Genomic DNA, 16,960 nt, shown 5'->3' on the forward strand with positions numbered 1-16,960 from the left:
GTATTTCCAAGCAATGGGTTGATGACCGTTTCTTCAGTTTTCAGGTGATCATCTTCTCTTTTTTTTTTTTTTTTCCACCAGGTTTGGGGTTTTCTTTATTTGTTTGGGTTTGTGAGGTTTTTTGTTTGTTTGTTTGTTTTGGTTTGTTTTTTTCCAACCTATGCAGTTAGGTACAGGATTTCAGATTGCATTTAAAATACATATAAAATAAATGAGGATATTAAGAAAAAACGCACTTTTACTTCCTAGTGAGGCAGGTACATCACTTGGAAGTCTAGCAAACAGTTGACAAGTAAATTCAGGCCTTCATATCATTTCTGCATAACACTGAACAGTCTGAACAGTCACAGCCTCAATATTTGTCTTTTAGGCCATAAAAGGGTAAGTGTTCTGTTCTTCTTCCTCTAAAATTTTCGCTGGGCTCTTTGAAACTGATTGCACTCTTTGATACTATGAAAGTACCAGACTCACTGGGCACAGTCTATAAAAAATTAAACAAAGTGGTGTGATAGGAAACTTGGGCCTCTCCAGGGGTGGTTGAAAATGTCAAGAAAAAAAGCAAGAGTAGGTACACATAGTATGATACTTTCATATCTTTTAAGGTATTTTTGAGCCATTACCTTTTTCTTTACCTGTGCTCTTTACTTTAATTTGATGCCCCCTAGTTCCTAAATTTTCGGAGTCAGTTTACAGTTAAACCCTATCCATTCTCTCCATGTTACTCTTGACTTTGCAGACTTCCATGTATTCATTCTGAATTGTCACTCTTTTAGGATGAAGAGTATAAGATAAAGTATTTCTTAAAAAAAAAAAAAGTCAAAGCAGTATCTTAAGATTAGAAATTTTACCGTTTTAAAAAAATCCAGTGAAGCATAAAAAACAAAATACATATTTCCATCAATGACATTTAAAAATATTAGGTGAAAAGTTACAAGAATTGCTTAGTCCCATTACCTTTTAGAGGGATTCGTGGCACACCAGATCTTTGGATCAAAAGTCAATCATTGACAAACTCCACTGATGCCAGTGCTTGACCATAGCAACCATTTAAATGTAATCTTAGAAGTGGTGTTAGGAAGGCCTCGTTATCTGTCCCACTGTCAAGAATCAAGCTTGATTCTTGATATTACTCATAACCTGTAATTGCTGTTAGGAAATATTGCAGTGAATATCAAACTGTGATTCTCTGGTTGTAAAACACTTAAATAAAGGAGAAAATTTTAGTTTCTTATTTTTTTTATTCTTGTAGAATAATTAAATAATTTGTCAAGTAAGAATACTTTTACTTTGAAGAAAGGAGTGCAACTCCGATGAGAGGTTCCCTCAATTCCTGCTCTTTTCATGCCCCATAAGCAAATATTCATAGAGTTAAAAGTAGTGTTGATCTGCTCAACATGCAGGAATAATTTATGTATTTCCCAGCAGGGGAATGTAGACTGTAATGGCCAAGATGTAAGTGTAGCTTCTAGTGAAAGTGCTGGTAGGGTGAAGTAGAGTGTGAGAAGGCTTTAGTTTCTGTAGGTAGATTCCAGTCCTGTTCCTGACTTTATTCCAACTATTAAAAGGAGATTAAGCAATGAGATCCTGATGTCATAGAAGGGTTTGGTTTAGCCAATTTTCATTTTGTGGATTAATGGCTCTTTAATTTTCCTGTATGTAGTCTCCATCTTTTGTGTGTTCAGTTTACTTTGACTATGTCTTCTGTATGGACACTGACTACACACCACTATTTAATGTATCTACTTCTTTGTGTTTTACTACATGCTAATATAGATAAATCATAGCACCTAAGTCTTTGTGACTTTTCCTGTCAAAAAAACCCAAAACTACATCACGTTTATTCTAGCAGAGGTTTGCATTTTGTGGGAACTGCATTATGTCAATAAACAAGTATAATGTAGACAGCTTGTTACAAAAATAACCAGTGTTAAAGTAGGTCCAATTTAGAATTTAAATTATGTGTCAGCATCTCCTCTATCATTTATTTCATTATTTATGTAATTAAAAGTAAAAAGCATATACTTAAGAATATATTGTAATTATGTAACTTGGAAATTGAAGAGTGTCCTGGGTTCAGCAGTAGCAGTCATTTTTCTCCTCCTTAGTAGCTCTTGCAGTGCTGTGTTTTTGAATTATCAGCCTGGGAACAGTGCTGATAACACCGATGTTCTTAGTTGTTGCTAAGTAATGTTTAGTCTGACCAAGGACTTTCTGAGTCTCATGCTCTGTCAGGGAGGAGGGGAAGCTGGGAGGAAGCAGAGACAGGACACCTGACCCAGACTAACCAAAGACGTATTCCATACCACACAGCACATCATGCCCACTATATAAACTGGGGGCAGTTGCCTGGAAGTGCTAGATCACTGCTCTGGTTGGGCTGGGTATTGGTCAGCACGCGGTGAGTGGTTGCATTCTCTTCGCTTGTTATTTCCCTTATCATTATTATTATTGGTGGTAGCAGTAGTGGTTTGTGTTATACCTTAGTTACTGGACTGTTCTTATCTCAACCCATGGGAGTTACACTCTTTTGATTCTCCTCCCCATCCCTCCAGGAGCTGGGGAAGGAAGAGGGGGGAGTGAGCGAGCAGCTGCGTGGTTCTAGGTTGCTGTCTGGGCTTAAACCACAACAAAGAGTCACACATTGTTTTCATAGCTGTACATTAGTTTTTCACAAATCCTAAAATAAACTGTGATCTGAATATTATATATGGCTGATGCTTGGATCATGTTTTCAGAAACTGAGAAACCTGAAATCATGAATCATGCCCTAAGACCAAATTTTAGAATATGCTTCCATAACAATTGGTAGCATAAAAAGTAACATTCTGTAAAAGAACCATGGCAACATGGTTTATGGAAGAAATACAAATTTGTGAAGGTGGTAATTATTAATCAATTTAAAAAGCAGTTGGAAAATAATTCAGACCAGTCCATATTTATATAGCCCATTAAAAAAAAAAAAAAAAAGGAGTTATCAAAAGGAAGGTGAATTACTGGAAAAATTAGAATATGAGTGATAATCTTTGATAAACATACAGCAACTGCTAACCTCCTCCTCTCTTCCTTACAGATGCATGAATCAGTTCTGTGATATAGCTTCAGGAAGCTAACGTAGATCATAAAATGACAGCTGAGCTGTCACTAACTGCTGTTGAGCTATTGAACAAAAATATAAGGTTAGATTTAAACCACGCAATTAGAGGCATGTTTCATCTATGCTAGATGTGTGGTCATATATATGAAAAATAACTGTCAAATGAAGAAAGAAAGTAGCTTGCATAATTAAGCTACTATGTCATTTGTTCCATAGCTACTGTTGCTACTCCTGTGGCTTACGGATTGAAACAAGGTGTTTTTTCGCTCAACCATTAAACACAGCAAGTCCACAGAAAATGTTCTTTTTAAAAAATTTGCTCACTGACAGAATCTGAAGTACAGATTGTATAGCTCAGTGAGTTAGGCACTAAAGTAACGTCACTGAAAGGAAAACTTAAATGTTTGAAGTCTGTTCCCTGGATATACCTCTGTAGTGATTGTCTTTCTAATCAGTGGAACTTGTGCTAGATTTTTAGCTCAAGACAAAAATTGTTGTATATACTCTGTGTAGAGCTGTGGGGTTTGTTTTGTTGTTTCATTGTTCTGTTTGGTTGGTTTTTGGTTTGTTTGGGTTTTTTTTTTAAATAACAACAAGAGGTACCAGAAACAGAGTATTCTCAAAAAAAAATCAGTTATCTTAAGTTTTCAAACTACATTTGGAGGCTCTTCCAAGTGATGATCTGTGAATTTTTCTGCAGAATTATAACCTTAAATCTATCCTGGCATTTTTCTGAGTTGGTGGCACTATCACTCCTTTTCCCTTCACTGATTGATGTGAATTAGTGAGTAGTGAGAACTCAGTGCTTTCCTTGTGTAATATGAATAAGAAGAAAGAAGGGATCTTTATTATTCGTCCCATTCTTATGAAGTTTTTCCATCTATATAACAGGAAGCTGTATCTTTTACTTAAGACTAATTTGACAGGGTTACTACTGCTCTCAAAATGTATCCCCATTGGTCCAAAAGAATATTGCTGTGTTGCCAAGATCAGGACACAGTTTAAAAATTCTGGAGTGCAAATAAAATACTAATTTATCGTTGTGTATCTCTAGAACTTGTGTTGAAGCAGTTACCTGGTCTTTTCTGCTGGATTTCTATGGATAGTATGCACAGTTTCTGAAACAGCAAATGATAATTAAATGGCATTATTCCAATGAGCAAGAAGTTTATTCACAAAAAATCTTTAACAGTATCTGAATTAGGAACTTCAAATACATAAAATTAGTTGATTATGGATTTGTTTTGAAAACAGATGCTGTGTTGAATTTTGTAAAATGCCATTAACTCAGGAAAAGCTTGCTTTAAGTTATACAATTTTAGTTCACATTTTTACTTTAGGATAAAACCCTACCAATTTTAGAAAGTTTGAACAATTGAAAAAGGAATCCAGATCTTTCCTCTTCTACGTGAACTGGAGTAAGGAATGACTAATTGTGACAATATGAACATATCTCTGGCACTGGCTTAATCATCATCCTCACTAGAAAGGAGTTATCAGTGTCTGTTACTCTCTGAAGGTTGTTCCTCAGCATTTTTAAGATTGAATTTCTGCTTGAGTACCATAAAATCATAGAATAGTTAGGGTTGGTAAGGACCTTATGATCATCTAGTTGCAACCCCCCTGCCATGGGCAGGGACACCTCACACTAAACCATGCCACCCAAGGCTCTGTCCAACCTGGCCTTGAACACCGCCAAGGATGGAGCATTCACAACCTCCCTGGGCAACCAATTCCAGTGCCTCACCACCCTCACAGTAAAGAAGTTCTTCCTTATATCAAATCTAAACTTCCCCTGTTTAAGTTTTAACCCATTACCCCTTGTCCTGTCACTACAGTCCCTAGTGAAGAGTCCATCCCCAGCATCCTTATAGGCCCCCTTCAGCTAGCGGAAGGCTGCTATGAGGTCTCCAGGAAGCCTTCTCTTCTCCAGGCTGAACAGCCCCAACTTTCTCAGCCTGTCTTCATACGGGAGGTGCTCCAGTCCCCTGATCCTCCTCGTGGCCCTCCTCTGGACTTGTTCCAACAATTCCGTGTCCTTTTTATGCTGAGGACACCAGTACTGCACACAATACTCCAAGTGAGGTCTCATGAGAGCAGAGTAGGGAGGCAGGATCACCTCCTTCGACCTGCTGGTCACGCTCCTTTTGATGCAGCCCAGGATGCGGTTGCCTTTCTGGGCTGCGAGCGCACACTGTAGCCAGCTCATTCATTTTCTCATTGACCAACACCCCCAAGTCCTTCTCTGCAGGGCTGCTCTGAATCTCTTCTCTGCCCAACTTGTAGCTGTGCCTGGGATTGCTCCGACCCAGGTGTAGGACCTTGCACTTGTCATGGTTAAAACTTCATAAGGTTAGCATCAGCCCACCTCACAAGTGTGTCGAGGTCCCTCTGGATGGCATTCCTTCCCTCCAGCATATCAACCGAACCACACAGCTCAGTGCCATCGGCAAACTTGCTGAGGGCGCACTCAATCCCACTGTCCATGTCACCAACAAAGACGTTGACCAAGACCGGTCCCAACACCGATCCCTGAAGGACACCACTCGTTACTGATCTCCAGACGGACATCGAGCCATTGACCACAACTCTTTGCGTGCGGCCATCCAGCCAGTTCTTTATCCACCGAGTGGTCCACCCATCAAATTGATGTCTCTCCAATTTAGAGACGAGGATGTCATACGGGACAGTGCCGAACGCTTTGCACAAGTCCAGGTAGATGATGTCAGCTGCTCTGCCCCTGTCCATCAGTTTCGTAGCCCCATCATAAAAGGCCGCCAAACTGGTCAGGCAGGATTTCCCCTAAGTGAAGCCATGCTGGCTGTCACCAACCACCTCCTTGTTTTCCATGTGCCTTAGCATGCCTTCCAGGAGAATCTGCTCCAGGATTTTGGCAGGCACAGAGGTGAGACTGACTGGTCTGTAGTTCCCTGGGTCATCCATTTTCTCCTTCTTGAAAATGGGGTTTATATTTCCCTTTTTTCCAGTCATCGGGAACTTCACCTGACTGCCATGATTTTTCAAATATGATGGCCAGTGGCTTAGCAACTTCATTCGCCAGCTCCTTCAGGACCCACGGATGGATTTCATCAGGTCCCATGGACTTGTGTATGTTTAGGTTTTTAAGATGGTTTCGAACCAGATCCTCTCCTACAGTGGGCCTGGGGTCTTCACTCTCACAGTCCCTGTGTCTGCTTTCCAAGACTTGGGTGGTGCGGTCAGAGCCTTTGCCAGTGAAGACCAATGTAAAGAAGTCACTAAGAACCTCAATGCAACTGAAATATTAGAAGATTCAGTAATTATCATTTATATATTTCTCTGGAATTTAGAAAGGATACATTACAAAGAATTTTTGCAGTTCAAAGGAACCACCTGAGAAAACAGGAAACTTACAAAAGCTAAAGAAAAATTTGTTCATGAATATTCATTATCCATTAATTAAGTAACATGTTTGGTTATTATGATTCATTTGTGTGTTTGCAGGTATTTTTAGTTCTAAATGCAGAGTAAAAAACCATATTTTTTAATGTTACCAATTGATAATTATTAAGTAACTTCGGCCATTGAGAGCATTGTAACAATTTACAATTTAAAAAAATTAGGTTTTGGTTACTGGACTTTACTTTGGTGTTTACTGTGGAATTTTCAGTGAGCAACAGTAGTACAGAAGCTGAACTTAAGCTGATACATTCAGATTCATTATCTTAAATTGTTTAGAAAAATGGTCAGTAACAGTTACTTTGCCTTCAGGTTGTATGTAGAGGTCAAGAAGCAAGCTGTAAGTTTTTATGTAAGGTGTCTAAAAGGCTGTCATTTACTGCTTTGAGCACGCTTATTCTTTAGCAGTTGTCTCTTTCATGGACAAAAAAATTCTAAGTGTATATTGCTGGTTCACTGAATCAAGAGACTTTCTAATCCATCCATATATTTGAAAAATAGTATTGGCTGTTTTGAGAGGAAGTATCTAATATGTGAGTTCCAAGCAGGATCTGTACAGCAAGAGATAAGCCAGAGGGGAAGGTCTATTTTGAACAGTGAATTATTAGTTTCTCCTTTAATAAAACCAAATGCCTGGAAGGGATTTGGTTTGGTTTCCACATAAGTGAGAAGACAACGGTTTTGTCTATTTTCTGCCAAATCTCTCTTTTTCTCTCTCTTTCTCAAGTCCCTGAGAACCACATTTCATACTCAAAAGCTGGTAATGTAACTCTGAAACATATGCTGCCCACCCCCACTTCCACGAGAGTTGTTCTTGCTGAGCTGAAACTTGTGTCACTGTTGTCATTTGTAATGGTTCACAGATCTGTGTCACTAATGAACTGCATCTGTGCTCTTCAGTGGTAATTTCAAAAGATCACTGTCAGAGTCTTCATGCTTAGCAAGATGTTTACATGCAGATCTAAGAATAGGCAGGGTGTTTCCATTATTGCTTCTGGCTCTTTCCAGCCTTTGAAACTCCTAATTTTTGGCAGTCTCTAGAAAAATTAATGCAACAGTCTGATCTGTGTGACCCATACACAGCAGATAGTGACTGTAGGATGAATGTAACAATTGAGAAACACTTCACTGATATTTACACAAGTTTTAAAATCTAAATCTCAGTAGAATACTCTTTATAAAAGATATAGGATGAAATAATGGCTCGTGTCCATACAAATGGATATGCCAAAAAAAGTATATTTCAGGTGACTGTGACAGAAGTCCTTTCCCTCACAAAAAGATCTGCCAGGTACTCAAAACTGAGCCCGCAGAAATATGGAGAGATCAGTATTTAAAAGGCTTTATATTCTTATTCATAGATCCATGGTTCTCTAATAAAGACTTCCACATCTTTCTCATACAGAGAGAGAGGCTGCTTTCTGGATGACAGCAGAACTAGTTGGACTGCATAGAGAAACCAGAGAAGTGCAAGTGTGGCCTTGGTTCAGTTTGCTCTGATTTTAGCTCTTTCAGAGGTTCTAGTGACAGATATCAGTCAATAATATATATATTATGCTAATATTATTAATAAACATTGCTTGTGATATAGTGAACTTGCATTACTTTTTTAGAGAAAATATTGAAGGAATGCATGTGACAGATTTCTAATACAGATACCTGTAGTATGACACAGGAAGAAAAATTCATAATGCGACAGTTGTTATATGTGAGACAGCAATTTGTGGGCAAACTTCATTGACTTAAAAGTTAACTTTTCTTGGAACAACAAAATGAGGATGTTTTCTTTTTACAGTTTATCTGACCTTTTAAGTCATAGTGAGGCACAGAACCAGATAACTCCTACAGAGGCTATTCCTTCAGATTTGTATTTATTTTATTATTTATTTTTTTTTACCTTATGTAAGTTTATTTTAAAAGAAAGATCTGCATTGGACAAGAAGTGGATCGTAGCAAATTCTAAAGGAATAAGACCATGACATACTGCACCAGAATGGCTCTATCTTGGGCACTGGTAGTATTTACACAAGAAGTTTGAAGAATAAGATTAATTCTCTTCTTTTTTCAGCTTTTATATTTTTCCTTTGTTAAAATGTTTATAAAAAACATAATGCTGAAATGTAAATCAAAATTAATGAGTATAAATTTGTGTGGAACCTGGCTATGATGTGACACCTATGCTTTTTTTATGGTAAAATGGTGCCTCCAGAAAAAATATTGCTCTTGATAGTTGCATGGGCATTTTGTTATTTTTCCTAGTACTGTGCTAACAATCCATTAAGGCCTAGAAATGTACACTATATATACATTGTGTTGATAAATATGTATCTGCTGTTACTGCCGTCCGTGAAGTAGCAGATCTTCGAAAACTATAGCAATTCGTGGGAAATTTCCTGAGAAATTCCAGGGAAATACGTAATCCTAGGCATTTATTTTATACTGGCAGGGGAAAAATATTAAGCTAATGTTGGCAATAGAAAATATCCTTTGTGTACAAGTTTACAAAGGTTTCTTTGATGGTTGCTGCTTTTTTCCTAAATAAGCTGTCCAATATTTCCTTTTTACTTTAAAAGTATTTCTTCAACACAGCATGTAGATATTTTACTATAAAATTGTTATGAAGCCTTTAGCAATGAAATGGTAGATAGATTTAGAAATTTGTTTACACTGGTAAAAACCATTAATCTGAGCTTTAAAATAGTTTACAGCAAATATAAATCCCATCTTACTGATGCAAAGCACTTCAATGATTTAAATTGTTCGTGTAATCTGACCATCTATAGAACATTACATATGTTTTATGTGTGTTCCAGTAGTCATTTTCTATAAATGAAAATATATAGAAATTTATGAAATCATAGGCAGGATCAAAGCAGGATGATGCAGCTATGTGAGGTTTTTTAAAGTATTTCATGCTCAGTTTTTAGTATATTGTTAATTTTAATAGATATTTTCTTTTTCTCCTTTCATATTGCAATTTGAATTTTTGCAAAGAAGTATATGTCAAAATTCTACAATGAGAATCAAACCACCGTATGTTAGAAACACCTTCCATTTTGAAATAAACGGCTTGGTTAGAGCAAAAGAAAGGGACCAAAATAAGGATGGAGATAAATATAGATACAGAGAAATAAATACATATATCTATTTTTGGATTTTGCAAATTTTATATAGATGAACATACATGAATAGAACGTATGTATTTTAAACTGCAGGTACACATCCTGAATTGTGACAGTGGAATTCCTTCATTAATAAATTCCTGTGTGCCCATTTAAAGATTTCATTTCATAAAGTGTATTAATATTTAGACATATAGGGCAGTTAGGATGGATTTATGCTTTTTTTTAACCTTAGAGTAAAGAAGGGGGTCACTGCAACCCTGCTGAAATGTAACTGTGTTTTGAGGACTGCCCGAGAATGCACTGTAGGAGCTGTTCAGAGTGAGCCACCTCTGCTCAGCTCCCACTCATCTTAAAGGTGTTCCATGTGTAAAGTATTCATATTTATCTAATTAAGCCATCGTTTGGCTTCCTTTTATTATAGTAACTGGAATTTAATGTGTGTCTTTAGTAGCAGCCACGTTTTCTAGTGGTCAAGAAAAGATTGTCCTTGTCTGAAGTGTTCTAGACTTTAAACAGAAAGCTATGGAGACCAGTAGTAAGAGAAATGGCATAAAGGCATGAGAGAAGGAATGTTTGCTGTGGTGGTGTTGTTTTAATGTCAAATATTATGATATAAGTTAAAAATGAAGAGTAAAAATCCTGCAGAATTCGGCCTGAATCATCTGATGGCTTGTAAAGTGGAATTTTTCAGCAGTCTGTGGTTGGCCACTGGGAGATGGCTTGGAGGGTTTACCTGGCTGGAACTACAGCAGATCTGTCTGTAAGGTGCCTTTTGTCAAGCTTCAGCCATATCTTGGAAGGTGAAGTAGCTTATTAGAATGTAGACTGGCCAGGAAGACTTGAATGTTTCCTTGTTCATGGAATTGTTTCCTTATTTATGGAATTTGTATCATGGGCTGCATCAAAAGGAGTGTGACCAGCAGGTCGAAGGAGGTCATCCTGCCCCTCTACTCTGCTCTCGTGAGACCTCACTTGGAGTATTGTGTGCAGTTCTGGTGTCCTCAACATCAAAAGGACATGGAACTGTTGGAACAAGTCCAGAGGAGGGCCATGAGGATGATCAGGGAGTTGGAGCACCTCCCGTATGAAGATAGGCTGAGAAAGTTGGGGCTGTTCAGCCTGGAGAAGAGAAGGCTTCCTGGAGACCTCATAGCAGCCTTCCAGTATCTGAAAGGGACCTATAAGGATGCTGGAGAGGGACTCTTCACTAGGGACTCTTCTGTAGTGATAGGACAAGGGGTAATGGGTTAAAACTTCAATGGGGAAAGTTTAGATTTGATATAAGGAAGAACTTCTTTACTGTGAGGGTGCTGAGGCACTGGAATGGCTGCCCAAGGACGTTGTGAATGCTCCATCCCTGGTGGTGTTTAAGGCTGGGATGGACAGAGACTTGGGTGACATGGTTTAGTGTGAGGTGTCCCTGCCCATGGCAAGGGGGTTGGAACTAGATGGTCTTAAGGTTCTTTCCAACCCTGACTACTCTATGATTCTATGAATTACCTACTTTGCAATTTGAAGATTGGCTGAAATGTCTCTTGCTGCAGCTTCTCTCTTCTGAGTTAGTTCACACATTAAACAAAGATGCAGCCTTATGTGTTCACATAAGTGTAATTCATGAGTAACCATCTTACACTTCTTTGAGAAAGATCTTTTATGTGTTCATAACTTTTTTTTTTTTTCTCTAGGATACTGTTGGAATTCATATTCCCATCACTAATCCCTCAGATAAAATTCTTAAGCTGGATGTGGTGCTGGAGAATCAGTTACTTTGTGGACAAAAATCTTTCACTCTTAGACCCAGACAAGCATTTTTGTATGAACTGCAGTTTTCCCCAGTTGCTGTTGGCACTTCAGATGAAAGGTAAGTTGTAGAGCTTTCATACTTGTGGTTGTTTCTCTTGTACTAATAAGTGAACTACTTTCATTGAAACCTCAGACACTGGATGTGGATACTGTCCTAAAATAACTCCCAGAAAACAAAAAGCAAAAGGTTATAAATGGAATTTATATAAAAAATTTCAACTGTAAATAGATTGTATCCCATACAGAATCTTTCCTCTGAGGGCAAAACCCCAACTGACGGGCAGTAGAATAACCCCTAGTTCTTCTAGTTTGCACTGATTCTGTGAACAGTGTTTTAGAAATTTATTTATTATTAGAAGGTCCCTCTGAAAAATTCAGATTGTTTGTTTTCTAAATTTCAACATCCTGCAAACGAAATAACATGATTTCATTTTTTCTTCTTAGTATAAGCAAAACTATAACAACTTAACTAAAGTCAGGTGAAGAGCCCTTTAACAATCTTCATATAAATCCATTCAGCTTCAGAATCTTCCATTAATTAACAATGATCTAGGAAATGAATATGGAAAAGTTTTTAATTACAATATTTTAGTTACATTAAGAATGCCAACAAAAATATGCAGGTATGATAATTAACAATATAAAGACAGATGATTGGTCTTAGTTTCAGCTAAACCAGTTCAGCAAGTAAATAAAGAGTGCAAAAGTGCAAAGCTTATTTTCCTGGAATTTGGTTAGCAAATCATTATTTAATTGAGGAAAACGATTCCCTCTTTTTCAGTGATATCAATTGACTGGCAAAAATATGGGAATGGGGAAGAGGGTAGGGTGGTATGGAGGACAGAAACAGATGGCTTGTGTTCAAAGACACAATATTTACAAAGCCAAAATCCATGTGTTTCAAAGTTTTGTTCAATCTGCTTGTATTGATTTTGCCAAAGAGCAGAATAATTCCAGGTATCATTGTACAATGCAGCTTTCAAGCAATACTATTTTCTAAAAATGAGTACTGTTACCACTGCAGTAAATATTTTTTTCTGTGGGAATTCTGCGAATAAAGAGAGATCTAATTTTTTTTTTTTTTATACCGGATAATATTTCTGGTATCTTTCAAGTGCAGAATTTCCAAATAATAAAATAACTGGCAAACTTTTGGGTTGATTGGTAGGCTGGGACATAGAGGAATATATGCAAAGATGACATAAAGCACACCTGTGACATAAAGCACACAAAGATGACATAAATTCACACCTGTGAATACAATTATGCAGTACTGTACTAGAAAGCTGTCTAAATAGCTGCTTTAAATTGCAATAGCTCCCCAGGACTACAATTACAGCTGGGCAGAGGTACTTCCACATTACGTCCAGACTATCATCTTTTTTTGGAAGCCATGCTCTGTTTCCTTTACTATGGTAGCAGCTGGGAAAAAGTGTTATAAAAGTGTTTGTGGCAGGTGTATCTTTTCAAATGGATGATTCTTTCCTAAGCTGCTTTTATGCTCACTTTAAAAACTCTGTTAGTCTGGACCCATAAAGTCATGGAACAGACATAGTTATCTATCATTTAGAACAAGAACTGGTCCTTAGTGGGTCATGGGTTTGCACAGTGCAAATCTGCAATAAGAAAGGATTGTATTAGAATGTCCATCACAGAAATGTACTGCTGTACATATCTCATCTAGCAGCAAGCAATTTTCAGTCATGACATTTGATTGTATATAAAAACAGTATATTAAATATTCTTTTAAAACATACCTCTTTGCCATGCTTATATAAGTGTGTCTATATCTATTCCTCAGTTTCATCAGTAGATTTTAAAAGATTTTCCTTATAAAAATCAGTGAATGCTATTTCTGTTCCTGTGTCCTATGAGCTCAAAATAGATAGAAAGAACATACTGTGACACTGAAATGAAATTACAGCTTACTCTTGTAGGTTAGCAGTTGAAATGCTTTTGAGTTGTAGTTTTTACTGCCCTAAAATGCAAAAAAAACCCCAAAACCAAACAAGCAAACAAACAACACACAACTGTTGTGTTTAAGCCCAGGCTGTAAATCAGAACCACGCAGTCTACTTCCCTCCCCACCTTTCTTCCCTCCGCTCCTGGAGGGATGGGGAGGAGAATCGGAAGAATGCAACTCCCACGGGTTGAGATAAGAACAGTTTAATAACTGAAGTATAACACAAATCACTACTGCTACCACCAATAATAATGATAAAGGAAATAACAAGGGAAGAGAATGCAACTGCTCACCCACCAGTACCTCGCCCCCACCCCGCAGTGAACTAGCCCTTCCGGGAAACTCCCAGTTATATCCCCAGGCATGACGTGCTGTGGTATGGAATACCTCTTTGGCTAGTTTGGGTCAGGTGTCCTGTCCCTGCTTCCTCCCAGCTTCCCCTCCTTCCTGGCAGAGCATGAGACTCACAAAGTCCTTGGTCAGGGTAAACATTCTGACCAGCAACTGAAAACATCGGCTTTATCAGTATTATTCCCAGGCCAAAAGTCAAAACCACAGCGCTGCACCAGCTACTAAGAAGGAGAAAAAGTGACTGCTGCTGCTGAACCCAGGACAACAACTTTTAATGCTAAAAAGTTAAGAAAGATTATAAGATTTTGCTGCATCAATAACTGTAAATAGTATTAGTTTTGGTAACTGAATTCAGATAGCAGTGACAAGTGTTATGGAAAGACTGGTCACTAATTAAAGAACTCGTGTTAAACTGAATTTTAACGCATACATTTTTAATTGTCTGCACAAAGGTTGTATTATGTTAAGCTTATGTATCTGTTTTTAGTGTCATATTCCTGTCAGACATGATTGAAGAGTTCTGGTATGAACTGAAGTTGACTGTAGAGAAACCCTTGCCAACTAATATAGCTGGAATAGAATGTGAGCTTGGAAAGTAAGTACATAGTTCATAATGCTGGACTTAATGTTTTAAAGGATCATGGAAAACATATTAAGAGTTTACATCAAAAAGCCATAATAGTGTTGTATGTTTACTGTAGTAGTTTGCAGATGATTTTCATGGATATACGTGTAGGTAGAGCTGGATAAATGGAATTGTAGTGTATACATAGACTTCATCTGAAGTCTTTATTTACAAACTACTATGAAAATACTGCAGAACATAATCATAGAGATCCATAATACAGAATTCTGTAGTTTGTTTTAATTTTTTGTTTCTATTCTCTTCCTGAACTGATATTGAACTTGTATTTCTATACTCTCTACTGTAGAGACTTCACTGATACAATGCTTTGATAGTGTTACGCAGAAACAAGCCTGTCACTCAGCTGCTGGAGATTAATGTTCTGGAAGGAGCCCCCTTCACACAAGTTTTAGGGCCTGAAGTTATGATCATAAAGCCTGAGTGGAAAACCTTCCCTTCTGAATGTTGATTTTTATATTTTCTTTTTCCTTACTGATTTAGCTATGATTAACTGAGTAACGTTTTCCAGAGGATAAATATGTGGAGAAATCTGGCAGTTGACCTGCCACAGCTTTCACTAGAGAGAATATCCCTTAGATAGATAACTTATGGCAAAACCAATATATGTATCACATTTTTCAAACTTTTCTTATTTGCTGTTTTCACTGATTCACCTTTGATATCTTTTCTGTGTCCCTTAGTGTTATAATGAGAATGTGATTTACAGTCATAAATCTTTTTTTAAAGACAAATAATATATTATTTTGATCACAATAGAGGAATTTTGGGGAGTCCTACAAATTCTCTTAAAAATTGTGCTCCCTATTGAAGGTATCTTATGTTTGTTTATTCTTTAATTAGAAAATAAAGAAAAGCAGTCTGTCAAACAGAGTGCCAACAGATGTAAAGCATAACATTTAGGCAATCAGTATATTCTAATCTTTGTCCTGGGACAGACACAGTAAAATACATAATCTACATGTTCAACATAATGATTTACCATTATGCTGTAATGAATGACGTAACAATTGTACAAAATGAAACAGATTTTGAGTCCATTCAGAGGAAGAAAGAGGGAAACAGGCGGAACCTCCATTGAAATGGCTGGTGTGAAACACTAAGTTTGATTTGAGATCTCAAGGTTACAAGGTGATCGAGAAGAACGGTTGCCTAGTGGCACTAAATCAGAAGCTATTTGCAGCACCACTTAATTACAAGATTTTCCTGTAAACCATTGCTTAGACAAAAAGGAGTTGCAGATATCATTTATCTGATTACCTTTTAATTTCTGACCTGTGCTTTTCCTGATCTGCGGAAAGTAAGGAAAGAAAGGCTTAACATGAATCTGCAAATTGGAGCCTAGGAATAAATGTGAAGCTGTGGTGTTGGTTACATTAGAATTCATTTCTACCATATGAAAGGTAGGCATCAAGTTTAAGGCATTCAGACTAGGCTCCTTCTGCAGATTGTGAAAAGTGATTCCACATCTTGGTGACCTACATTAGGATCAGTTCTCCCTGAAAATGTTTTTCTTCTTCTTGAGTACTGAGGGAGCTAGACAGTCCTTTTAGCCAACTTTAACTTCCTGGCAACTGAAGTACACCAAGAAAAATTCTGCCCTTACAACTGACCCAAGTATTAGAATGGTTATTGCTACCATTTATTATTGTTATTAGTAACAATTAATAATATTAATTAATGCTATTAAATATGCATCCATACTACTAGAAAAATACTAATACATAAGTTATTATTTATATAATGAAGCATAATTATTTTTTTAAAATACTCATTTTTCAAGAAAGAAAATGCGATGAATAATAAAATATGATGGAAGAAGCTTTGTAATTAATAGCGATTACATATATGTATTTTTTCCAGATGTTCTCGTCTATACATACCTCTCTTTAATCCTACCCAAGAAACTCTGGAGCTAGAATTTGTTAACAGCAATCCTATCAATTTTCCAATTGAGGCTGATCCAAAACACCCTGTAAGTAAGATTTCTGTTCTTTCACCTAAGTGATAGAAGAGAGCCTTCTTTTCAAAACACATTGAATTGTGTGTCATACTGTGGGTTCAGAATACACAACATAGTCTCAAGGATTGGAGGCATTATACGTATGTATTCTAGAGATTTTCTAGCTTAAGGCTGAAAACAGTTAAACTTGAAAAAACAATGCAAGCTGAAGTATAGATGTATTTTCTTTGAATGCTTTGTGGAATGGTTTTGAGAAGGACTGCAGCGTTGGTTGCAAATAATATTCAGGTGATATTAGAAGGAGAAGTTGTAAACAAACCAGCTGTACTAGAAGTTTCACAAGTTTCTAAGAATCAACAGGATAACCAGGTAAATATTAAGGGAAAGTAGATAAAATTTTAATAAGAATTTAAGAATATCTCCTAGTCATGGCAGTTATAACAAACTTGCAGAACCTAATAAGAATAAGAATTTTATCAAGTTAGCCACAAGCTTCAAGCAAATACCCGGAATAATTTTATTCTCCAAACTCATATTTACCCTAGGATTGAATTTTACTGAGAAAATCTTCATCCTATTA

The 16,960-nt window shown here is 37.1% G+C and overlaps 1 protein-coding gene across 1 annotated transcript in view; it reads left to right on the top strand.

The window, feature by feature from the left end:
* Window positions 1-16,960, top strand: part of CFAP47 (cilia and flagella associated protein 47) — a gene marked incomplete at both ends in the record, with an annotated part of 327,280 nt that overhangs the window by 226,146 nt on the left and 84,174 nt on the right. The window contains 3 exons of the mRNA XM_080613518.1: window positions 11,343-11,518; window positions 14,262-14,369; window positions 16,281-16,392. Coding sequence (XP_080469644.1) covers window positions 11,343-11,518; window positions 14,262-14,369; window positions 16,281-16,392 — 396 coding nt within the window. The remainder of the gene's footprint in view (window positions 1-11,342; window positions 11,519-14,261; window positions 14,370-16,280; window positions 16,393-16,960) is intronic.

The sequence above is a fragment of the Psittacula echo genome, assembly GCF_963264785.1.
Source record: "Psittacula echo genome assembly, chromosome: 3".
Taxonomy (NCBI): Eukaryota; Metazoa; Chordata; class Aves; order Psittaciformes; family Psittacidae; genus Psittacula; species Psittacula echo.